General features: G+C 48.7%; 1 protein-coding gene across 1 annotated transcript in view; it reads left to right on the top strand.

The window, feature by feature from the left end:
* Positions 1-11834: 11834 nt before the first annotated feature.
* LOC107110833 (chromosome unknown open reading frame, human C1orf159) overlaps positions 11835-25254 on the top strand; it is a 45445-nt gene continuing 32025 nt past the window's right edge. The window contains exon 1 of the mRNA XM_015411660.1: positions 11835-11896. Coding sequence (XP_015267146.1) covers positions 11835-11896 — 62 coding nt within the window. The remainder of the gene's footprint in view (positions 11897-25254) is intronic.

Here is a 25254-nt window from a genome sequence, read left to right as displayed (position 1 = left end):
ATCGTCCAATGATGGAGCAACTGCTTTGCATGCAGCAGGCACCAGGTTTGCTTTCCAGCATCTCCAGTTAAAAGGATCTCAGGAGCTGGGAAAGGTTTTCCCTACTGGAATAGATGGACCAACAGTCTAAAAAGTGACATGGCCACTTTGTGTGTGTGGCTTCATGGATGGCTTCGAAAGGGAATTAGATACGCTTTGTGTGTGTCCATCCGCTTCCAGTGGCAGAACAAAGTCCCGCCCAAGCAGGGTACAAAACCAACTCTGATGGCGGCTACAAGCATGGATGGCTTCAAAAGGGAATTAGATAAGCATATGGAGCAGAGGTCCATCAGTGGCTATTAGCCACAAGGTATAGATAGGGACTCTGGGGCAAGTGATGCTCTGTCTTCTTGGTGCTTGGGGGGGGGGGTCAACAGTGGGAGGGCTTCTAATGTCCTGGCCCCACTGGTGGATCTCCTGATGGCACTGGTATTTCTGGCCACTGTGTGACACAGAGTGTTGGACTGTATGGGCCACTGGCCTGATCCAACATTGGCTCCTCTGATGTTCTTACGTTCTTCATAACTTTTATATGCCTCATTTTCACCCTCTTAACCTTTAAGAATTCTTGATGCACCAACTGGTTGCAATTAAGGCTCTCAAAAGCTGGCACTGTAGAAATGGTTAAACCACTCAAAAAAAAAAATGAGGGGGGGGAGATCAAACGCCACAAAGGAAAACCTAATGGAGGAATAATCTTCATCAGGTTTAATTAGCGGCTCGGGCTGTTACCAAGGCACACAATTAAATCCATACGTACGACGCAAAGGCAACACAATTTGTGCGGGGGGCTTTCTCCTGCGGGCGGCTGCACAAATCAATATGGGGGGGAGGAACCGTCATTAATTTTAATAATGCCTTGAATGACGACGTGCCGCGGAGAATGTTTCAGCAGCGAGACGGCAGTTCTTACCACTCGGGGAGGCATCAAAGACGAATGTTAAACTTTCTTCCTTTAAATATGAACGGAGGTTTTGGCTTTGTTTGGATTTTAAAATGCAACCGACGTAAATGCCAGGTATGGAGTATCGTACACACACAGCGAAGTCCCCATTGGAGGAATAAACGGGCCCTTCCCATATCCGTCTTCTCAAACAGTGTCTGTTTACGGATTGCCAGCGGCTGTTTGGGACTTGAGATAAACCTGACTAGAATGTGTGTGCCCCCCGCCCCCCCCGCTGCTTTGATTATCGGCATCAATCCGCGCTCTTGGTCTTGGAAGTTATGCCTGCCTTCAGTTTCACCGCCCCTGAGAGAAACGGGGCGAGCATACCCAACCCAAGCCTTTGAATCTTTCCAACCACAAGACAGAAAACTGCCGATCGTGACCCGAAAAATTAACTAAGAACGCATATAGTTTATTAACATTACTGAAAGAGCACAGTGCCCGTCAAGGGTGAAACTGGAAGATCCAGACCGGGCGTTACAAGCTGTGGCTGGTTGGCTTAGGCTGAGCCGGCTGAAATTGAATCCGACGAAGACGGAGGTCCTGTGCCTGAGCCGGAGCAGTCCGGGGGTAGGGATCCCGCTCCCGACCTTCGATGGGGCGCCAGGAGTTTGGGACTGCTCCTAGACGTCTCCTTAACAATGGAGGCCCAGGTAGCAGCCACTGCCAAGTCGGCCTTTTATCATCTTAGGCTGATTAGGCAGTTGTATCCCTTCCTTGAACACAACGACTTGGCAACAGTGATCCGCGCGGCGGTCACCTCGAGACTGGATTACTGTAATGCCCTCTACATGGGGCTGCCCTTGTCCCAAATCCAGAAGCTGCAGCTGGTGCAAAATGCCGTGGCCAGGTTGCTGATGAGACTCCCTATACAGGAGCACATCCAACCTGTGCTAAAGACATTGCACTGGCTGCCTATAGCATACCGGATTCAGTTCAAGGTGCTCGCTATTACCTTTAAAGCTCTTTATGGCCAGGGACCTGCATACCTGAGGGACCACCTTTCCCCATATGTTCCCCAGAGAGCGCTGCGATCGGGGACCCAGAATCAGCTGGTCCCCCCGAATATCAAGGAGGCCAGGCTAGCAACAACTAGAGCTAGGGCTTTCTTGGTGGCGGTTCCACTCTAGTGGAATGAGCTCCCGGAGGAGATCAGGGCCCTGCAGGACCTGCTGCAGTTCTGCAGGACCTGTTGCAGTCCTGCAGGGCCTGTAAAATGGAGCTCTTTTGCCCGGCCTTTGGAGCCGCCACATCGCTAGAGAGACGGAAGATAGGCGGATTTTCCGGGCGCGATCTCACCGCCACATCTGGGAAGCGTAGAGTTCCCGTGGCTCACCCGAGGCTTCCCGCCGAAGATGCAGAGTAAAAACTAGTACCTTGGAGGTACTAGTTTCCGGTAACCGCGGGGCAAGGGCGGGCGTCTGATCGCGTTTCCGGTGGCATCCGGCGCCCGCCCATGTCCCCTTGCAAAAAGGTTTTTTCCCCCCAAGTCTCCATGGATGCCCACAAGCACCCAACAGAGCATGCGCATACTTTGGTGTACAGAAAAAAAGAAAGCCGTGTGCCGCACCACGCCGCTTCTTTGCCGCGCCACAGGATTGTCCTGTGATCGGCACCTCCCCCCTACCCACCGGACCTCCATGGGACGTCGGATCGCGCAACCGCGCTTTATTTTGCTCCGGGGCAAACAGCCACGCCTCCCCCCGCGATATCCGGCCCGTGTGACCAGGGCCTATGAAGAGAGAGCCTGATCCCCCTGGATCCCCCCTTACCCCCCGACCTGATCGCCTTGGACACCTGCAGAAGACCAAGGAGCTGACTGTATGATGAGGACTTAAGTACTGGCACTTTATCTTGTTGTTATATTTATGGTTTTAAGAAGTTGTGTATTAATGGATTTTATATTACATTGTCATATTATACTGTTTTATATTGTCGTGTAAGCTGCCCTGAGCCGGCCTGGCCGGGAGGGCAGGGTAAAAATCTAATAAATAAATAAATAAATAAAATCAGCTAGAAACATAGTTGGATACCATACACTAGGTACACAGCTGTTAAATTGGAAATAATTAGATAAAGACCTTCAAAATACAAATATTTTTAAAAGAACAGAATTTTTAGTCTTTCACAAATTAAGAGGTTCAAAAGACTCAAGGACTGTCTATGTCACTCCTTAATGTATTCTTTCCGGATTTTATAGGCTGCGGCCAAGAATCTGGCACAAGCGAGTGTAAACTGGGGGTTGGAATCTAGCAAGAGCCTATTCCTTCATTCCAAATCTGGGAGACCTGGAAATCCAATATAGGTTGGATGTACTTAGCATGTATTGCTTGATAGTACCCACAGTCTAACAAAGTATGCTCAATCGTTTCCAAATCCCATGAGGTGTTCCCTCTAAGCTGAGTTAGTGTGAGCTAGCTCACAGTTTTTTAGCCTCCAGCTCACACATTTTTGCCTTAGCTCAGGAAGGAGGGCTCCAGTGCAAAGTAATTTATCCAGCAGCCAAATTGCTCACTCACAACTTTAATGCCAGTAGCTCAAAAAGTAGAATTTTTGCTCACAAGACTCCACAGCTTAGCGGGAACATTGCCCATGAGTCTCTTCTGCTAAGTATTCCTTCAAGGGAGAAAGGCCTTCCTCCAATGGAGAATGACAACATCTTCTCCATATAAGGACTTTTCTCCAAGTCTAGGAATCTTTCTCTGTTGGAGGAAGACCTGATGGAAAGAACCCATAGCATCCAGCCCTGAGTTTTCTCCACAGCGGTACCCAAAACTTTAGAATACCCATCGCGAGCCTAATTCGTTAGCCTTCTGCTTTAAGGAGCCTTTTACTCCAGCTTTTGGTAGCTTGTTAAACCTCCCTGCAGTTTTGTGGATATCTGCTGGCCGTTTTGGGTTCTGTCTCTTTTACAGAGAGCAACTGTGGGATTGATCCATCAAGAGGTTTCCCAGCTGGTAGGGACCAAAAACTATTCGACCTCTTCTCTTACCCCAGTACTTATACCTGGGAGGGGTGAACACCTTGGCTTGAACAAGCGAACCGTAGCCAACGTTCCGTTGACTGACCTCGACCATCCCAAAGGATCAAACCCGCAAGACTTCTCCCTTACCCGTCGTCGTCTTCTGAACTTCTCAAAGGCCTCCTGCATGCTTTGGATGCCGGTCTCCCCTTCGTCGCTGGATACTTCGAGATGTACCGTGAAGGCACAGTAATCCTTCTCTGTCACTGCCTCCATCCTCCCCGGGATCCTTCTGTGGGAGAGAAGTTCAATTTATCATTCCTCTGAGTTCAATTTGCCCTTCTACAGAAGCGCATTCTAATTTTTCCAAACTTCTGGGAGCACGCTGGACCAGACTCAAACACTGAACATCAGGCTTGACAATTGGTGCAGAGGAATAGCAGAGGAAGAAGCCACGGGGAAAAAGACATTCCCTTGGTATCAATCAAACAGTTAGGGATGCTGCCAAAATTCTCATCTGAATTCCCCACCCCCTTGGACTTTGCAGTTCCAAATGACCTGGTTTTCGTTTCCAAAGCAGAAACGATTTGTAAGGAATTGTCCAACGATCTGATTTTCTTATCTTCAAATTTTATACAGAGCGGAACCACTGAAAGGGGCCTCCCAATGACACCTACCTCAGTTCACCAGGTGGGAGAGCCCCAGGTAATGATCCTGGTTGCGGGCAGATTCACACAGGAGAAGGCACGTATCCTGGCCCCAGAAGGTCAGGCCTGCCACTTTGAATTAGGGATGAGCCAATGTCCCCTGATCCATGTTAATATTGGTTTATATTTGTGCCTGTTAGCTTTGGATCCCTGTTTTCCGCCGTTGGTTGTCAAGGGCCTCGGCCACACGGGCAGGAAAATGCGGGGGGGAGGCGTGCCTGTTTGCCCCGGAGCAAACTAACGTGCGACTGCGTGATCAGGCATCGGGTTGAGGTCCTGTCGAGCTCCCGTGGTTAGGGGGGAGGTGCCGATCACACGACGCGGCAAAGAAGCGGAGTGGCGCGGCAAACGGGGTTGTGTTTTTTAAAAAAACTGAAATGTGCATATGCTCCGTTGGGTGCTTGTGTGCATCCGTGGAGACTTGGGGGGGGGACCTTTTTGTGAGGGGACATGGGCGGATGCCAGAACTACCACCGGAAATGCGATCAGATGCCCGCCCTTGCCCCACGGTTTCCGGAAACTAGTACCTCCGAGGTACTAGTTTTTTACCCCGCATCTTCGGCGGGAAGCCTCGGGTGCGCCATGGGAGCTCTACACTTCCCAGATGTGGCGGTGAGATCGCGCCCGGAAAATCCGCCTATCTTCCGTCTCTCTAGCGTGCCTAATGCTCCGTGTGACCGGGGCCAAGATTTGTCTCTCTTGGTTTACAATTGGTGCAGAGGAATAGCAGAGGAAGAAGCCATGTTTGGTGTCGTGGTTAAGAGTGCGAACCCTAATCTGGGAGAACTGGTTTTGATTCCCCACTCCTCCACTTGCAGCTGCTGGGTGACCTTGGGCAAGCCGTAGTTCTGTCAGAGCTGTTCTCTCAAGGTCAGTTCTGGAAAGAGCTCTCTCAACCCCACCTGCCTCACAGGATGTCTGTTGTGAGGAGGGGAAGGGAAAGGAGTTTGTAAGTCGCCCTGAGACTCCCTTGGGTAGTGAAGGGCGGGGTATAAATCCAATCTCTTCTCTTCTTCTACATGGGTGCTCAGTACAGCATGGGACTCTTTGGGTGAGCGGCGACCCACACACACACAAAAACCTAATGAATAAACGAACAGATAAATAAATACATGATGGCCCAATACGACCCCACTTCTCCCACATTCCAGACTCCTGGCTTTGTTTTATTGCTGATTTTCCTGTAGATTACTGTTCTTATCATTGTTCAAGCTTGATGGGTGTTAATTTTTTTTTAAAAAAAAAAAAAAATAGCTGGTTGATCCTGGTTTAATTCAGTTTTAGGCTGCCGCTGATGGCTGTCGCAGCTAGTTAGAATGTATTCAGATTACCATCGTAATGTTATGTTTCATTTGTTTTGACTCATGGGTTTAGGCGATATGTCACCCCACAGGGTGACGAGAAGCAGGGCTATTTTTGGGCAGGAACGCACAGGAACGGAGTTCCGGCTGGCTCCCAAGTTGGCCACACCCAGCAGGAACTCATTAGCATAACAGGCCACACCCAACAGCAGAAACTCATTAGGATTGGCTACATTAGGGGTGTGTGGCCTAACATCCAAAGGAGTTCCTACTACAAAAGAGCCCTGGGTTTTGACAAGAAACAAGGTAAACAGAATAAGGAGCAAAAGGTGGGTGTGGCTGGATGACCACACTTCTGGTAACATGGGGGTGCAGCCTAATGTGCTAATGAGCTGTGCTGTCAGGGGTGTGACCTAATATGCTAATGAGTTTCTGCTGTTGGGTGTGGCCTATTATGCTAATGAGTTCCTGCTGGGCTTTTTCTACAAAAAGAGCCCTGGTGAGAAGTGCCGTCAGGTCACAGCCGACTTATGGTGACCTTACATGGTTTTGAAGACAAGAGACGGACAGGGATGGTTGGCCACTGCCTGTCTCTGCATAGCACCCTGGACTTTCTCGGTGGCTTTCTATACAAGTACTAGCCAAGCCGACCTTGCTTACCTTCTGAGATCTGATGAGACTGGGCTCGCCTGGCCCATCCAGGTCAGAGCAGAAGAGCAGAGGTGGTTTGCCACGGCCTGCCTCTGCATAGCGATGGCTGCCCACTCTAGCCTGGGAAATACCTGGAGGTTCTGTGGGTAGAGCTTGAGGAGGATGGGGGTTTGGGGAGGGAAGGAATTTCATTAGAGTATCATGATACCGGATCCACCTTCCAAAGGGACCATTTTCTCAAGGGGAACTATTTGTATCGCCTGGAGCTCAATTGTAATCCAGGAGATCTCCAGCCACCACCTGGAGGCTGGCAACCCTATGCATAGCCAACCTAGACTCCTTGGTGGCCTCCCATCCAAATACTAACTAGGGCCAACCAATGCTCCCTCTAAGCTGTGGAGTCTTGTGAGCCAAAATTCTACTTTGGGAGCTACTGGCATTAAAGTTGTGAGCGAGCCCATTTGGCTACGGCATAAATGAGTTCGCTCTGGAGCCATCCTTCCTGAGCTGAGACAAAAAATGTGTGAGCCGGAGGCTAAAAAACTGTGAGCTAGCTCACACTAACTCAGCTTAGAGGGATCACTGGGGCCAACCCCATTTAGCTTCCGATATCTGACAAGATCAGGCTAGCCTGGGTTATTCAGGGCTCACCCCACGTACTCTCTTACATTGTAGACAGGTAAGGGTCTCCCACCCCCTACATGCTGAAAATTCTCTGAGCCCCCTACTACAAGAGCTTACAGTCTGGAAATGCATCACTCCTGACGGGCCACAAAACGATGTGGATTTTTTGAAGACAATTCCATCGATCGGACTCGTGACACTTTGTGTTTCATCTCTAAGTCATTCATTTGTCAAAATCCGTGATGGGGGGGGTGGCTGTGGGGAGGAAGGCTCCCTACTGTGATCGCAGCCGTTTCGGTCCTTCTGAAATTGCTATGTGACTAGTACAGAAATAGAACACTTTGGCGCTCAGGGTGGGAATAAACAACTGCTGTTTTTCAAAAAAAAGACCGGCAGGAAAGTGCTCGAAGCCATCCCAGCATTGTTATGCAGATCATTAAAATTTCGCTTCGAAGCACACAGGGCCAATAACCAAGTTTATTAAAATATCCATGTAAGGCTGCTGTCGGGCGCTCTCCCGAGATCTTAACTGCCGCTTGCAAATGTTTTGCCACACACCCACATCTGCACAGGTGTGAAAGGAGGGGTAGGGGACCGGCTCTATCAGTGATAATCAAAGCCTCTTTTCTGAATTTTAAGCTTAATGGGGGAAAGAATTCTAGCCTTGTTATTTACAAATATGGGGGAAACTGTGCAGGCTGGAAGGATTCTACTCAGTGGCTCAGCAGGTCATCGACTTGTTCCCACCTTCTGTTGTTCTGACCAATGAGTGCAAAGGCACCCGGGCTGACTGACAAGAACCGGGCACTTAAATACATAATGTATGTTGTTTTATACATGCCTTTAAAGAACTTAACTCCGATTAGGCACCTGTATTTAAGCCCCGTCCCTCAATGTAGCTTAGTGCTAGGGTGGTCAGCTCCAGGTTGGGAAATTTGTGGACATTTGGGGTGGGAAGAGCCTGGGAATGGCAAGGCCTGAGTAGGGATGGGACTTCAGCATGGTTCCCTTCCCTCCTGGAGCCCTGCTGTTCCCAGGCTTCTCCCTCCAAGCAGCCATCTTCTCCAGGGAACTGATCTCTCCCATCTGGAGATCAGTTTTAATTCCAGGAGATCTCCAGACCCTTCCAGGAGTTTGACAACCCTACTTAGCCCCACCACCACTTCTGCCAGTCTGCAATTTATCCAGGTGGTGGAATACCAAAAACAACATCCATGACAAAAATAACAAAGAGTGCAAAAACGTTTACTGTAGTAACTCTGTAGAAATTTTTCTTCTATAATCGCTCACACGCAACGAATACTGTGCACTGAAAACAATTCGTTTCACAATATTTGCTTTATCTGAGCGTGTAGCAATCCCAATTCTTATCAGTTACTACTTATCAACTCTTGAAGGAAACATTCTTGAAGGTCTTGGGTTCTGTTATTAGAGAGTCAACACGGAATGTTTCCTTCAAGAGTTGATAAGTAGTAATTGATAAGAACTGGGATTGCTACACACTCAGATAAAGCAAATATTGTGAAATGAATTGTTTTCAGTGCACAGTATTCATTGCGTGTGAGCAATTATAGAAGTTGCAAGTGGAGGGGTGGGGAATCAAACCCAGTTCTCCCAGATTAGAGTACGCGCACTTAACCACTACACCAAACAGAAAACAACCTGCCCCTCTGGTTCTGGCCACTCACCCCACAATCTAGCCTATCATCCCAGAGAAGGATATACTCATGACATCAGGCAAACCCATCAATGGATGAATCGACTGCTTGGTTCTAGGAGGGCCGCCAGTCCTGAGAGAGGGTGGCATTTCCAAGCTCTGTAGGATTTAGGGTTGCCAACTCTGAGTTGGGAATTCCTGGAGATTTAGGAGCAGAGCATGTGGGGGGAAGAGTCTGGGGAGGAGCGGGATGTCAGCAGGGCGAAGAAGCCTTTTCTCCCGGGGGGACTGATCTCTGCTGTCTGGAGATTAGTTGTAATTCGGGGACATTTCCAGGTCCCGCCTGGAGGCAGGCAGCCCTACAGAATCCAGTCTGGTTCCCTCCCCCCCCTTTTGCTTGCTTCCCTTGCTTTCACAACAACAACAGAAGCCTCTCCAACCAACATTCTGAAAAATAAAGTGGATTCTTGGGCTGTGGTGCCTGTGGAAAGCAGCTGTCAAATCGTTAAAGAAAGGACATCCATTATGCTCTATGGAGCTGCCATGTTGTAGAACAAGAGGCATTGTCTTGAAAAGAGAAGAAGAAACGGGACATCCATTTGAAAGCCCGGCTGGCCTGCCAATCGCAGCTTCGGGGTCACCTCTGCCTGCGTGCCCGTAACTGCCTTCGCCTTCAACTCGCAAACAAAAGAGAACGAAACGGGGGCTGCAAACAGCTGGGTAGGAGAATAACAATGTAAAAAACAGCTCGTCTGTGGCAAGGTTTTAATATCTTTTGCCTTCCGGGGGGGGGAAAAGGCCACATATTTTGTTAGAATAAGGCACGGGGGTCTCCCTAGTCTCAGCTCCCATTGTGTCTTTCCAACCCCTTTCACTCTCCCCCACTCCCCACGGTACAAAAATCAAAGGTCGCTGTCGAAATCAAAGCCCCCTTTGATTCTTCCGGGATATCAAAGAGCTGTTGTGACTTTCTTTCTCGTCTCCGCTAAGGAGGATCAGGTTTTCACATTGGGATGCCTCTTCGCATTCTTTAAAGGGGGGGAGTGGAGACACGCTTTTGGCATGACGCCAAACCGTTCGGCAGCATTTTATGTATTAATAGGGCCGGCCGGAAGACCGTTGCATGTTACAGGTTCTTCCTGTGGTTCCTTGTGCATTCGTTTGGGAGGAAATGTCACTTTGTTGAAGGGGGGGGGAAGCCTCGTGTTCGCTTAAAGACTAACAGATTTATTACAGTGTAACATTTCATGGCTAAGAAACCGCTTCCTCAGATGTGTGAAGTGTGTCCTCAATTGGCAGAGGTATATAAATAGGTGGTGGTGGGGAAACATACTGAATAAGAGTGGAGCAAAAAGGCTATGAAGTGCCAGAAGTACAAGCTGAGACACTGCTATGCAAATATATACAAGAGAAGTGCAGTGACCATTCATAATATTAGTAACGGGTGAGAATACAATCATCCCAGACTTGCTAAATTAATTTCACACTTGTAGTGTGGCAGGAAATCATTATCATGAGGGAGGCCTAACTTCCTGACGAAATTTCATTCAGATGAACATGGCTACCTATCAGCAATCGGTGAGTGTTTAGTTCAGTGGAGCTTAACCACCAACATTTTGTGGAAAGGAACGGGGATACTGGGACCAGTGTTCCCTCTAAGCTGAGTTAGTGTGAGCCAGCTCACAATTTTTTAGCCTCCATCTCACACATCTTTGCCTTAGCTCAGGAAGGATGGGCTCCAGAACAAACTAATTTATGCAGCAGCCAAATCGCTCGCTCACAACTTTAATGCCAGTCGCTCACAAAGTAGAACTTTTGCTCACAAGACTCCACAGCTTAGAGGGAGCACTGGGATTATTGTGTATTAAAAGGAAGACCCTTTTACATAACCAGGATCTCTTCTTCCCCTCACCTTGCCACACACCAGGCCTGTAGCTAGGATTTTTTTTTGGGGGGGGGGGCTTTAAAATTTTTAAGGGGGCTGCCAAAGGAAAGGAGGCAGGGAGGTTAGCAGAAGCCCCAAGTGAGCCGCTTTTGCTGCAGCTGTCCGGAGGAGAGCCCCCCCAAAACTGAAAAACTGCAGGTGAGGAGAAGTGGGAGCGCACGCCTTTGAAATGTTTTTTTAAAAGTTTTCAGGAGAAATTCCCATGGGGCTGTGCCTTTAAGAAAGGGGGCGGAGCCCCAAATGGCCCCACTGTAGCTATGGGCCTGCCCCACACTATGGGATGAGTCCTCTGCTATTTCCTCTGAACAACTGGTGCTCATAAGCAGTGTTCCCTCTAAGCTGAGTGTGAGCTAGCTCACAGTTTTTTAGCCTCCAGCTCACACATTGTTGCCTTCGCTCAGGAAGGACGGCTCCAGAGCAAGCTAATTTATGCAGCAGCCCAATCGCTCGCTCACAACTTTAATGCCAGGAGCTCACCAAGTAGAATTTTTGCTCACAAGACTCCACCGCTTAGAGGGAGCATTCCTCATAAGTATATTGCTTCTGTACACGGAGGTCCCATTTAGCCATCATGCCCAATAGTGAATTACAGGACCTTGCTTCTATGAATATGCCAAATCTTCTCTTCAAACCATCTAAGCTAGTGGCCACCACTGGTTCTCACGGCAGGGAATTCCACAGCTTAATTATGAGCGGTGTACTGAGTTCCCTTCTTTTGTCGGTATCTTCTGTCCATCGACCCTGACTGGGATGGCCCCAGCTAGCCCAAACTCATCAGATCTTGGAAGCTAAGCAGGGTCAGCCCTAGCTGGTACCTGGATGGAGACCACCAAGGAAGCCCAGGGCTGCTACGCAGAGGCAGGACACAGCAAAACCACCTCTGTTAATCTCATGCCTTGAAAACCCTACAGGGTTGCCATAAGTCAGCCAACCAGTTGATGGCCCTTCCCACCACCACCATTGTCCATCAGCTACATCTGGTAATTCGCAAGTTTTCACATCATGGGTGAAGCAGAGGAAAAAGTCACTCTCTGCTTCCTCTGTTCCACCATCAGCTACATCTGGTAATCCGCAAGTTTTCACATCATGGGAGAAGCGGAGGAAAAAGTCACTCTCTGCTTCCTCTGCACCTGGAGGGCATGTCAACCTCTGGTGACTGACTGCTACTGGGGGCCTGGAGGATATTCAGAGAGGTGGCAGAATCAAGCCTGCCCCTGTCCTCCCAACTTGGTATTCCAAGGAGGTCTCCCATCCAAGTACTAACCACAGTCAACCCCACTTAGCTTCTGAGATCTGATGAGAATGAGCTTGCCTGGGCTATCCAGGGCAGGGCATTCTGTCTAACTTTTCAAACCTCTCTGATGTCACCCCGTTTTGTCATTTTGGTTCTAAATGAGGAATCCCATTTCTGCCTTTTCTCACATGGAAGATGCTCCAAACCTTTGATTGCTTCAGTCGCCCTTGCGCTGCTCTCTCTCAAGTTCTACAAGAAGCCCCAAAGAAGAGGGTCTCCTCCACGAGGGCAGCCTCTATGTGCCGTTCTCTGCTCAAGAAGCCCTGCCAGCTCAGGTCAATTGTTGCTCTCTGCAAACTGGCAAAATACGTTGTTGTTTGCTTCCTGAGACCCAGGCTCCTGAAGAGACACAATGCATGGTGGGTGAGCATCACGGGCTGACTTGCAGCATTCTGTGCTTTAAAATGCTTATAATATCGATTTCCCCCATCCCTCCTACATAATAAGTGCTTAAAAGAAATTAGATCTGCATTCCACGCACCACAGATAACGATTACAAAAAAAAATTCTCCCAAACAAGGAAATAACAATTTTTGTAATGGGAATCAAAGAAGCTGTTTTGCATTCTGAATAAACGGCACCTTAATTTTGTAGAATGGTTTCCAATTATTACCTCAGGTAAGCTAATGGCTTCAAATCACCTAGCCAATCCCTGCGGGGGTGGGTGGGGGTGGTGTTAATAATAGTATTGGATTTGTACAGCAAAGGAGATGTTATCAGACTCAAAGAAAAAGCAAGTCCTATTAATGTATATTAATTCTCTCTGCCAGTTTGAAAAACAAACTTGATTATGAGCAACAATAATTTGCATACCGATTTGCAATATAATATTTTGCAGGATGGGTGATAATACCATATTAACGATGCAATCGCTTATTAGGTTTTCTTTTTTGCAGCGATGATAATTTATATTTAAAAGGACCACTGATCCAAATGGGCCCTTAAAATTTCGGGGCACCCCCTTTTCTCCCCCTTTCGGCCCTCACCTGATCCCCTCCTCCCTTCTCCACTCGACCACCTCTTCCAGGGGCGTCTCCGTCTCCTAGCAACGCTCAAAATGGCCCCCCTCCCACAAAGCAGCGCTGGGAAATGTAGTCCACGCCCGCATAGCCGCCCCAGCGTCGCCGTCCCGCCACGGACTCCATTTCCCGAGAAGCGGCGGGCCGGCGGCGAAAGGCGGAGGCGGCGGGAGGGCCGGCGTTTACCTGAGCGAGGAGGTGAGGCGAAGCGCCGTGGCCGATGGGAGTTGTAGTTCTTGAAAGGCGCGAAGCTCCAGCGGCGCGGACGGGCCGGAGGGGGGCCTGCGGGACTACAAATCCCAGAGAGGCGCGGGAGGGAGCGGGGCAGGGCGCCGCCTCAGGGCGGGGGGTACAAAAGGGAGCCGGCTGCTGTCGGATGTCGGTAGCGCCTGCTTAGTTCCCTTCCTCAGGTGAGGGCGGGAGGGGGGCGGGGAGGGGAGGGGGGGGGTGCCCCCCGGGGGGGGGGGGGGGGGAAGAGAGGAAACAGCCATGCTCTCCAAGGGGGAGGGGATTTATATGAGAGGGGGGAGGAGTTACTTGAGCTCTCATATTTGGGGAAATCTTGTGGGGGGGTTATTTGGGGCAGCTCAAATATTTATATTTTGGGGGATCTTGTGGGGAGGGGCTGTAACTTTTATGTAGTGGGGGGCAACCTGGGTTCCCTCCCCTTCCAAGAGGGGCTGTTTCATTTCACGTTTTATTGGGATGGTTGGTCTCCTGAAGGCTGAGAGTGAACTGACTCCTATACTTTATTGGGGGGGGGGAGTTGTCTTTGAGCTCCCACATATTGGGTGGAGGGGGCTGGTACCTCCTACATGCCCTAAGTGAAATGATTGATTTGGGTCCCCGGATTTAGCTGGAATGGGAGCGTTTCGGTCTCTCACATATTAGCAAAGAGCACCATGACCCCCTTTGTAAGTGTTGTGTCTTTTCCTACGCAGTGATGTGGGGTGGGGGATGCTATATTTTCCTGCGGGAAATATCCTGCCCCAGATAGGTAAATATAGCCTGTCTATAGTTGGCAAGGCTGTTGTGCTGCGGATCGGTCATGTTAGTTGGGCTAAATGTGGGAGATGGAGCCCGGACAAACCACTTGTGTCCGTACATTGTCCGGGCTTGTATTTCAATTGGAAATTTTTTGAAGTCACGTTTTTCTGGAAAAACCGCATCACTGTTCATAGGGATGCTATTTGGGGGCAAACACTTTCTACATTTGGGGGGGTGGATTTGGTCTGATAGAAAAAGGGGGGCAGCAGTGATCTTCAACATCCCTTCCTAAAGAGCCAGTTTGGTGTCGTGGTTAAGTGCGCGGACTCTAATCTGGGAGAACAGGGTTTGATTCCCCACTCCTCCACTTGCACCTGCTGATGTGTGGGTCAGTCACAAGCTCTGGCACAGCTGTTCCTGAAAGAGCAGTTTGTTCCAGAGTTTTCTCAGCCCCACCCACCTCACAGGGTGTCTGTTGTGGGGAGGGGAAGGGAAAGGAGTTTGTAAGCCGCTCTGAGACTCCAAGTGAAGGGCGGGGTATAAATCCAATCTCTTCTTCTTCTTCTAAAAAGGTAGCAGACTTCAAAAAAGCGCTAGACGCCATGGTTGTTAAAAGCGCTCCCGGTGTTCTACATCTAACTTGTTTTCTTCACAGACTCTGTGGTGACCTCCTGTTTTCACTATGAATGGCCTTCTTTAGGAGAGAAAAGGTGGTCCAGTGTACTTCTAAAGAGAGGCAGCCAAATCTGTAGTACTCTTGTTGTTGCTGGGTGCGTTTTGTCGTTTCCCTTTCGCATGTTAAGTGACTGCATATGTGTATATACGGGGTCACCCATGCAGGAGAGGTTAGGATGAGAAGAGAACAGCACCTTTGTAGTTACCTAACTCCCGATACTGCAATATCTAGCTGAGAATGAGATTATTCCATGTAATGTACACTATCAGGACTGGATTCATTTCTGAGGGTTTGGTTGTTAAGTGTCTCTTTGGATTATGATCTGGTTTAATGCTTTTAGTATGAATATGTTATTTACATTCCTATCACCATATATGTGTTATTACTTCTTTCCTTTGCCTGGTCTTTTTCATGACAATGCATGTATTTCTGCACTTTATTTAATAAATTTTATTATTTATTTTTTTAAAGGAGAGGTTAGGATCCTTGTAAGGAAACTAATCTGGCATGGGATATTGGGGGTCGAACCCCTTCCACAACTCAGAAGGAAGACTATGGTTCTCCCCTCCCCAGCCTTGGTAAAGGGGAAAGTCTTAGTTCTCACGTAGGAGCTCTTTGTGGGAGAACATTTTGATTCTCATATGTGTTATTTCGGTTGTGGTGCTGTGCGTTCCCGTGGAGCTGGGGAGGGCAGCGGTGTTGCACAAAGAACCAAAGCACCCCTATATATTTTATCTGGTGGGGATTGGGTTCCCGCATTCATTGGGTGGACGGAAGTGAAAATAAGGGTGCAGTGTCCACTCCGGTATGCATTTCAAACTCTGATGAAGCTACCTTATAATGAATCAGACCATGGATCCATCAAGGTCAGTACAGTCAACTCAGACTGGCAGCGGCTCTCCAGGGTCTCAGGCAGAGGTCTTTCACGTCACCTCCTGCCTCATCCTTTTAACTGGAGATGCTAGGGATTGAACCTGGGACCTTCCACATGCCAAGGAGATGCTCTACGGCTGAGCCACGGCCCACTCTTCTCATGGGGCTTGGATAGGCACACCCGACTGCGGGAGCCGTAATCCTTCCTGTCTTCAGAAAGAAGGAGAATGTCTTGGCTCCTATGGCCTTCCGAGCGGGGAGGCTGCATCACCCATTTTTACTTGTGGCTTGGGAGGGGCAGGCCCCTTTACTCTGCCCCCCCAAAACAAAAGCTTGGTAGCCACATATGGGGGTGGGAGTCTATTTTGGGGTGTGGAGTGCCTTGGCCTCTTGCATACGGCGGGCTATTTGTGGGGTGCCTTTTTTGGACAGGAGAAGGCTCGGTCTCTCCCAAAAGGGTCGGCAAGGGAGCTGAGCTCAAGCGGCTTCCGTGCATCAGTGCACAGATGCACTAATAATAATAGCTTTCGTGTAGCCTTTGCAGAGTGTTCAGACCACTTTTATATTAATTGTATAATCCCACAATGTAGGGCAGTGATCATCTCTCGCTACAGCTCGGGAGGGGAGTTCACTCAAGGCTGCCGGGGCTTGCCTAGTCAGCTCATGGCGGAGATGAGGTTTGAACCACCGCGGAACTTGGCATCCTTGCGTCGGCTTGCTTCTCCCCCCTCCTCATATCAGTTGCTTGTTTCTGTGTTGTGCCGTCAAGATGCTTCCGACTTATGGTGACCCTATGAATTAATGATTTCCAAAAGGTCCTGTCGTTAACAGCCTTGCTCTGGTCTTGCAAACCAAGGGCCGTGGCTTCCTTCCTAGATCTCACGTCCAGTGTTCCCTCTAAGCTGAGTTAGTGTGAGCTAGCTCTGTTTTTTAGCCTCCGGCTCACACATTTTTGTCTTGGGTCAGGAAGGAGGGCTCCAGAGCAAACTAATTTATGCAGTAGTCCAATCGCTCACTCACAACTTTAAAGCCAGTGGCTCACAAAGTGGAATTTTTGCTCACAGGACTCCACAGCTTAGAGGGAGCATTGGTTGGGACTTCCTCTTTTCCTACTGCCTTCAATTTTTCCTAGCACTGTTGTCTTTCCCGGTGACTCTTGTCTTCTCGTAATATAATCAAGTCACAATGGCCTCAGTTTAGTCATCTTCGCTTCTAGGGAGAGGTCAGGCTTGATTGGATCGAGAGCCCACTGATCTGTCTTTCGGGTGGTCCGCGGTGTCCATAAAACTCTCCTCCAACCAACGCTCCCTCTAAGCCGTGGAGTCTTGTAAGCAAAATTCTACTTTGCGAGCTACTGGCATTAAAGTTGTGAGCAGGTGATACGGCTACTGGATAAATTAGTTTGCTCCGGAGCCATCCTTCCTGAGCCAAGACAAAAATGTGTGAGCCAGAGGCTACAAAACTGTGAGCTAGCTCACACTAACTCAGCCTAGAGGGAACACTGCCTCCCACACCCCATTTCAGATGAATCAGCTTTCTTCCTACACGCTTTCTTCATTGTCCAACTTTAACACCTGTGTGTTGTAGCTTAAAAGAAAAAGGGGACATGTGAACTGACCTACAGTTAACTGGCTCCACTGGGAACTTATTTTGTAAACAGCTTAATGTGGTGCACAAAATAAACAAAATGTGATGGGTATGTAGCTGCTTGAAACACAGTCCATTCTGTGTGCCTAGCTGTGTTCTCAGCTGTGCTTGCTAGTTCAGTTCCACCAGGGGTCATTTCGTAGAAAAAGAGGTGCAGGAGCTCATTAGCATAACTTATTTGCATATGCCACACCCCCTGACATCACCAGAAGTGTGTCAGAAGGCAACACCCACTGCTCAGGCTCCACTGGACTGTTCTGGATTGCCAGCTATTGGGGGGGGGACGACATGCAGATCTGTCCTCGCAGAGGAGGGAGAGCTTGTACCTGAATAAAACTTGGTCTTAAAGGTGCCACTGGACTGTTTTGGGCGGGGGGGGGGCTCTGCAACTTCTTGCTCTGACTGAGGGCTGCTGGGAGCAGGGGGTGGGGCTTGTTGCATGTGCCCACCCCCTGGGCCTTTTACTGCCGGAGCTCCGCTCCTGTGCGCTCCTGCAGGAAATGACCCCTGAGTTCCACACTGCTTCAAACATGTGCAGTAGGAAATCCTCCAACCTCAAATTCTGTGTCAATGAGTGTCTTGGCTTTCTATCAACCTATGCCAGGGCTTTCCAACTTTTTCAGCCCATGGGCTCCTTTAGAATTCTGACACAGCGTGGTGGGCGAAGCCACAGAATGGCTGACAAAACTGTCTGTCACAGGAGGCGGAGCCAGCCATAAAATGGCGGCTGCAGCTTCCTGTCATTCACACAGTGAGGGTCCTTGTGTTGTGGTGGTGGCTGCTCCCAAATCGGTGTTTTTAAAAACCTGCGCAGCCAATCAAATCACTCATGGCCAAACAGAAGCCCTGTAGAATTAAAGCCCCACATGGCCACGCCCACTTTCTAAAAACATAAGCACTGCACCGAAGCCTTCTGACCAGGGTTATGGGACTAGGGTTGTCAACCTCCAGGTGGTGGCTGGAGAGCACCTGAAGAAGATTACAACTGATCTCCAGGGGACCAAGATCGGTTCCCCTGGAGAAAATGGCCACTTTGGAAGGTGGACTCTGTGGCATGGCACCCCATTGAAGGGCCTCCCCTCCCTGAACCCTGCCCTCCTCAGGCTCCGCCCCCTAGAACCTCCAGGTATTTCCCAACCCCGAGTTGGCAACTCTGTATGAGTCAGACTTCAGATCTCGAGTTCGGGGGGGGGGGGAAGGAAAAGGTTCCCTTGCTCGAAAGCCAGTCAAGTCCGACTCTAGGGTTGCGGTGCTCATCTCCGTTTCCAAGCCAAAGAGCCAGCGCTGTCCGAAGACATTTCCGTGGTCATGTGGCCGGCATGACTAAACACCAGGGCGCACGGAACGCTGTTACCTTCCCACCAAAGCAGTACCTATTTACTTGCAATTTCTTGCTTTCGAACTGCTAGGTTGGCAAGAGCTGGAACTAGAGATGGGAGCTCACTCCATCATGCGGCACCTGGGTCTCTGTGGGAAAGGGGGCTTTTAAAAATCTTTTTTTCCTACAGTTGTATAGAGGATTCGTATGATGTATGTATAAGACTTTAGCTTTTGTTATGTCATGTTAATTTTCTTATCCTTGTCGAAGAGCAAGGTCAAAAACGTATAATGTTAGGACAGTGGGAAGTCCCTGTGTTCTTAGACTTCATTCCCATCGGTTTAAGAGCTTGCTACATAACCGATCAAAAGTCTGAGCACCCATCCTACGAAGAAAGTTATACCTTTAAAAAAATCCTACTTTCTTGCCCCCACAAATGGAGAGCCCTCCTGTTAGTGGTGTTCTTTACCAAGAGTTTCATCCAAGCATGACTTCAATAATCTCTCTCTTCACCAGGGAGCACTGTAGGAATTATTGCAGTTCCCAAAATGGGAAGAGGAACGTCATAACAATGGTCTTGAAAATGTTGACGGTGGAAAAGTTGTTTGTATATTTAGCTGCCAAGGCAAACCCTAGTTTTAAAAAAAAAAATAGGTGGGTGGAGAAACGTACATTCCTGGCTCTGAAAAGATTCCAGACTTTTGAGTTAAGGAGAGGCTGCAAGAGCTTGGAATGAAGGGAAACCAAGGAAATGCAAACTGTTCCTCCTTTGCCGTATATCCTGTTGTGCCGAATGAATCCCGGCCGAGCGTATTTCACGGCAAGTGTTCGTTTTAATTTCTAGCTGGAATTCTGTTTGTTCTTTTGCAGTGTGCATGTTTTGCACTGTCCTATGCTGTCTCGGGGTGTGCGTCTTTTCTTTTTAAAGATTGATGCATGTTCTGACGCCGGTTCTTGTGCAAGAAACTGGCTGAGTAAAAGTCAGGCAGAAGTGCTCCCTGAGCGAGTTGCGCAAGTGTTGCCAGACTGTTAAAGGGAAGACCCTTTCTGGAATTAGCATTTCGAAATATTTACGGCTGACTCATCTTGCCCTGCTTCAACAAGTGAGAACCGTACCAGTGCTGGGTGTCTCTTTGCTAAAGATTTAAAAGTCGGGCGTTGTTGTTGCTTTGGACGAATGTCCCCCGTTTGGTTTCAGTGAACTCATAAGAATATTTTTTTTATGGACATTTAAGTATGTTTGGTTTCCAGATCTTCCATATTGGCCCGTTCTGGCTGCTGAAATCAGCATTCTTACCAAGGCGTAGTGGGCTTAATTATTTGCAAAGCTCCTAGTCCCTAAGTCTGTGGATGAAAGCTCAGAGCTGCAGGCCTATAGCTACAATGGGGTTTTGTGGGGCTCTGCCCCCTTTCTTAAAGGCATAGCCCCACAAGAATTTCTCCCGTAAATGCTTTTTTCAGTAATTTCAAAACATTTTTTAAAGGCATGTGCTCCTTTAAGCAGAGTGGGGTGCTGTAATTGACTAAATCCCACACTGAGCGAGGGGGTTGGAGTAGGTGACCTCTAGGATCCCTTCTAACTCTGTGTCAAGAAACTAGTCTCCTTTAAGAGAGTTTTTCTGCCTATGTGTTAGCTGACTATAGAAGCCATCACCCCCACCTGCCAGCTTGTTCTCAGAATTGTTGCTTAGGTTGGTAGAAGTGATTAACTTGCAGCAGCTGAGAACTGTCATCTAAAGTTGTTGACAGCTCGCAATTTAGAGCTCTATCCTGGTAACAACTTTCTGTCGGCTAAATGGCTTTTCTTTCTGCACTGAGAACTTCAGTCCCACCAGAAAAGGACTTGCCCCACAAGCCACAAAATCCTGGCTACGGTCTGAAGAGCTGCCCTTGCTATGAAGCAAGGTGAAACAGAGAGTTGCTTTGCCTAGCAGCACAGGAAGTCTCAGTTTCCTGCCTCAAACCCTATATTTGTGCTTCATTTAAAAGAAATGAGCAAAGGCTCGTAGTGTCTTGACCTTTTTCTTCAGGTGCAATAATCGTCTTAAAGCTTCACACTAGAAAAGTTTGAGAACATGTTGGTGGCAGTGAGAGGCTCAGGAACAGGCAAGGTTCCGAATATGGCTTTCTGTGTCCTACATTGGAGCCCCTTTTCCCTGTTCATTAGGCTCCTTATTTCACATCCAGTGTGCCAGTGTCTTTGTTCGGCAAGATAATGGTGTTAATACCATCCCGGTAGTCCCGCATGTTTAAACTCATCAAACAGGCCTTGCTGTGAGCCTCAGCGCTTTCTCCAAGGCACTGGCAGCCTCATTACTCCGGGCCCATTTCTGGATAATGGGGCAGGCCTGTATATTCTTCTTGAACTTTGATTTCTCTTGTAGGGTTTGCACGTTCTGAATATCCTTTGTTATCTCTTCAAACACTTGTGGTCTATTTTAGTATCCCCCCCCCTTTAATGGCAGGTTTTACCGCCCGAGCCTGTAGTTGTTCTGTGCTGCTCTTCCAGTGACCTCCGTCTGCATTTCTTCCGCTTTCACATTTCTCCCCGTTTTTTTAATATATAAATGTGTGTGTGGAGTGGAGGGGGGGAGGCGCTTTAAAGTGACTGCCGAAGGTTCATGCTTCTCTTGAACTTGCACGCAGCCACCCAGGATCTTGCTACGGAAGTGGCACACTGCTTCTTCAGCGGCTGTCTCACTGAGGGCAGGGCTGACTTGGGGGGGGGGGTCACAGGACAAATGGAAGAGGGCTGCTTGCATGGAGCTTTGATGGAGAGAAGGGGTCCTGTGGGGCAGGGCGCCTTTCCTCCCCTCATCAGCAAAGGCCTAGGTGGGTTAAATGCTCCCTCAAGCAATAGAGCAGCGGTGTCGAACTCATTTGTTACCAGGGCCGGATATGACATAAATGTCACTTTGTTGGGCCGGGCCATGTGTGCCATAAAACGCAATGCCAGGTACCGGAGATATAAACTTTGTAAAGGACACAGGAAAACCCGATTAATGATATTATCTTTATTCAAAATACAAACAAAAGCAATCGATTCCTAGCAGTGAAAGCAACTGACTTACTGGGGAGTCCACAAAAGCCCGCAAAAATGTATTTAATCATATGCAAGACTAGGTTTTTTTCCAGGGGATATCATAAAAGGGGGAGTCCCTTATATTTCCATATATACCAGTTGCTTACGGGCTGGGTAAGAGCCCTGGATGGGCCTGTTCCGGCCCCCGGGCATTATATTTGACACCCCTGCAATGGAGGGTCCTTCTTTGCACCCATAGATCCTGTGTGGGCAATTGCCCGCAAGTTCTACCCCGGTCTGCAAAGAGTAAATGACTGTCAAGAGATGATATTTCTCTGTGTGCAGTTTTTAGGGAGGTAGTCTATTGTTATTCTTTAATGCCAGTGTTAGGGTTAATACCCCATCCCCCAGGTTCCCCATAAAGTATCAGGCTGGGGTGGATGCATCTTTGTCCTACCACTCTGACCAAAGCTTGGAATACATAGATAACAATTAAATTACCAGAAAACATCTAAAAACGATTCATTATAAAACAGTGCAGTATCATAAAGTGCTAGCGGTATTGTTTTAATTTCATAGCGATGGCGTTACCATATGAGTGCATTCAATAGATTATCTAGATGTTCACCTCACTGATCTTTCCAAGATATAATTGGCAGGCACAGGCTGTCAATAGCAAACCAAGGGCCAGGGCTCTACAAATCTCAGTTGTTATTGATAGTGGTGGCTGCTCCTTAGTTCAAGGCCTGGTGGAAGAGCTCCGTCTTATAGGCTGTAATGTATTCAATAGCTGCCATTGCAATACATGAATCATCTAATTGAAGTACAATGTTAAGCTTCGTCCTGGGCTAGGATCCAAATCCATCCAATCGCATTGATAGCCCAGGAAGAACCAACCAATCACTTGTCAGCAAGCTCCCTGAGCGGGAACGTCCGTGATTGGTCCTTATGCATACAACACCTATGTACAGTAGGCATGGCTACATTAGCCGGGAGAGTTTAAAAGCAGAACAGCTGCAATGTAAAAGCTGTTCTGGCGATCAGATGTTGATCCGTGTTGGAGTTGTGTTTGACTTGCTGAATAAAGCTGAATCACTCTCCGACTACTTTGTTAAGTGAGCGACTTAACATAGGCCCTGTGGAACTTTCTTCCCAAAGTTAAAAAATCTTGAGAGAGGATGCATTACTTGACAGTTTTCTTTGGGGGGGTGGCTGGTGGCTTTCTCATAGCCTTGCTTGGCTTGAATAGCTTAGCGTAGCCTGTTGTCTGCCTGACACAGGGGACTATCTCATTACATTTCCCTCCCCCGTGGCATTGGCTCCCCCTTCAGATTTGGCTGGGTATATCAGCAAATCCTCTAAGACGTTAGCAGGTGGAGTGTCTCCACTGGGCAATAATGCCAGTTACTGTGAACTCCCCCCCTTTCTTGTAGGATCGAGAGTGTGCCATGGGCTCGCTTGTTCCTTGCCCCTCCCCGTTCATTTCTGGGGTTGTTCCAACTGGTACCCTCTAAGCTGTGGAGTGTTGTGAGCAAAAATTCTGCTTTATGAGCTAACTGGCATTAAAGTTGTGAGCGAGCGATTTGGCTGCTGCATAGATGAGTCTGCTCTGAAGCCCTCCTTCCTGAGCAAAGGCACAAATGTGTGAGCCGGAGGCTAAAAAACAGTGAGCGAGCTCACACTAACTCAGCTTAGAGGGAACACTGGTTCCAACCAGTGTTCCCTCTAAGCTGAGTTAGTGTGAGCTAGCTCACAGTTTTTGAGCCTCTGGCTCACATATTTTTGTCTTGGCTCAGAAAGGATGGCTCCAGAGCAAACTAGTTTATCCAGCAGCCAAATCTCTTGCTCACAACTTTAATGCCAGGAGCTCACAAAGTAGAATTCTTGCTCACAAGACCCCACAGCTTAGAGGGAACATTGGTTCCAACTATAGTTTACAAGGACATCCTAATTCAGCAAATTGTGCCTAGTGCTGATCTCCAGGGCAGGGATTCCCAACCTATTTAAGCCTGTGGGCACCATTGGAATTCCGACATAGCATGGTGGGTGCAGCCACAAAATGGCCGCCGCGGGAGGCGGAACCGGCCCCAAAATGGCTGCCACAGCTTACCTTCAATCATAGAGTGAAGATCCTTTTGGCAGCTGCTTGCCAAAGCAACATTTTAAAAAATCTGCACAGCTGGTCAGATCTCCAGTAGTCAATCTGAAGCCTTGTTGGGCAGAAGCCCCGCCCACCTAAAAACACTTGGTGGGCACTAGGAAAGGTCCCTGTGGGTGCTGTGGTGCCCATGGGCGCAGTGTTGGGGACCCCTGCTCCAGAGGGTGGCTTGTGAACAGTGGTTGCCCAGTTATCCCCAGCCACGGTTAATGCGTGTGCGAAGAGCTCGTGGGGCATTTCCTGATCCTATAAACCAGGATTTGAAGAATCATCCAAATGAGGCTCTTTATTCCCCAAAAGGATTTGCTTTCAGCTTAGTTGCATTTAAATACAAGTTTAAAAAATCTGGCGATGTGAATAGCTGTTTCTCAAGTCAAACGAATTGTACACTGTCGGCTCCTAATACGAGCGCCTTCAAAGGCCATTGTTTGAGCCGCAGTCCTCATTAATATTCTGCTTCGACAGGCTTCTCTTTATTGTATCGGCTTAACAAACGAAGCATTAGAAATCTTTACTGTCCCCGTCCGACCCTATGGGGGAAAAGGATCGGTTAGTATGACGGGATGAAACAGGCTTAGATTGGCTCTGCATGTTTTGTCAGAGAGCAAGAAATGTTTGCGAGAGAAGATGCCATTTTCTGTACCCAGTCCAAGAAACTCCTGGAAACATTTTCCCCTCCCTGAACTATTTATCGTAGAAGGCACCTGGAGGTGGCATAGTTTTAGCAGTTTATGCACGTAAAAATACCTTGTGACTAGAATCTCCACCCTTTGGTGGTAAAATATGCTTGCTTTCATTTTCCATCCAGTTGGCTTCATGTTCGCCCCCATAACCCTGGCACAGCAGGGTCTGGAGGTAGAGGGAGGCTCATAACTATGGCTTGTCAATCCAGACTGTTTGCCAGACTGCCTCTTGGAAACGTGCCGGAGGCCGTGATTTCCAGTTCCCGCCCGCCGCCCAAGTCACAAGCCATGCCTTGTCAACACAGGCATTACGTCAAACCCTAGTTAAGCTCCCTTTACGGCACGGTGTCCGAGTTGAGTCAACGTATGTGGAATGGCTTTCAGCGCTCTGAGGCACCGTATAAATCCAAGGAGGTGCTACCGTGGAACTTAAGCCAGCCCGAGGCGGGGGGGGGGGGGGGGGGGGGGGAGAAATCCCAAGGCTGAGCTGCCATAAAGCAGTGCGCACGGGGCTCCAAGCGCTTAACATTTTGCTTGATGACTTTTTGGAGAGGAAATATTGGCCTGGAATGAAAGTGTCACCATTGCATCCTGAGAGGGAGACAGATCAATTTGCCGTAAAGACCCAAAGGGAGATAAATCCAGCCCTCCCGTTCCGGGGAGAGCTGCGGCAGGACAGATGTTCTAATCGAGCGCAGTAATTTTGCCGCTACCAACGAGCATCTGTCTGTAAACACAATTGTCT

This window comes from Gekko japonicus, unplaced genomic scaffold (assembly GCF_001447785.1).
Source record: "Gekko japonicus isolate JY-2015 unplaced genomic scaffold, Gekko_japonicus_V1.1 scaffold76, whole genome shotgun sequence".
NCBI classification, from domain to species: Eukaryota; Metazoa; Chordata; class Lepidosauria; order Squamata; family Gekkonidae; genus Gekko; species Gekko japonicus.
Note: the sequence above shows the minus strand (reverse complement) of the source record. Positions and strands in the feature narration are given on the sequence as shown.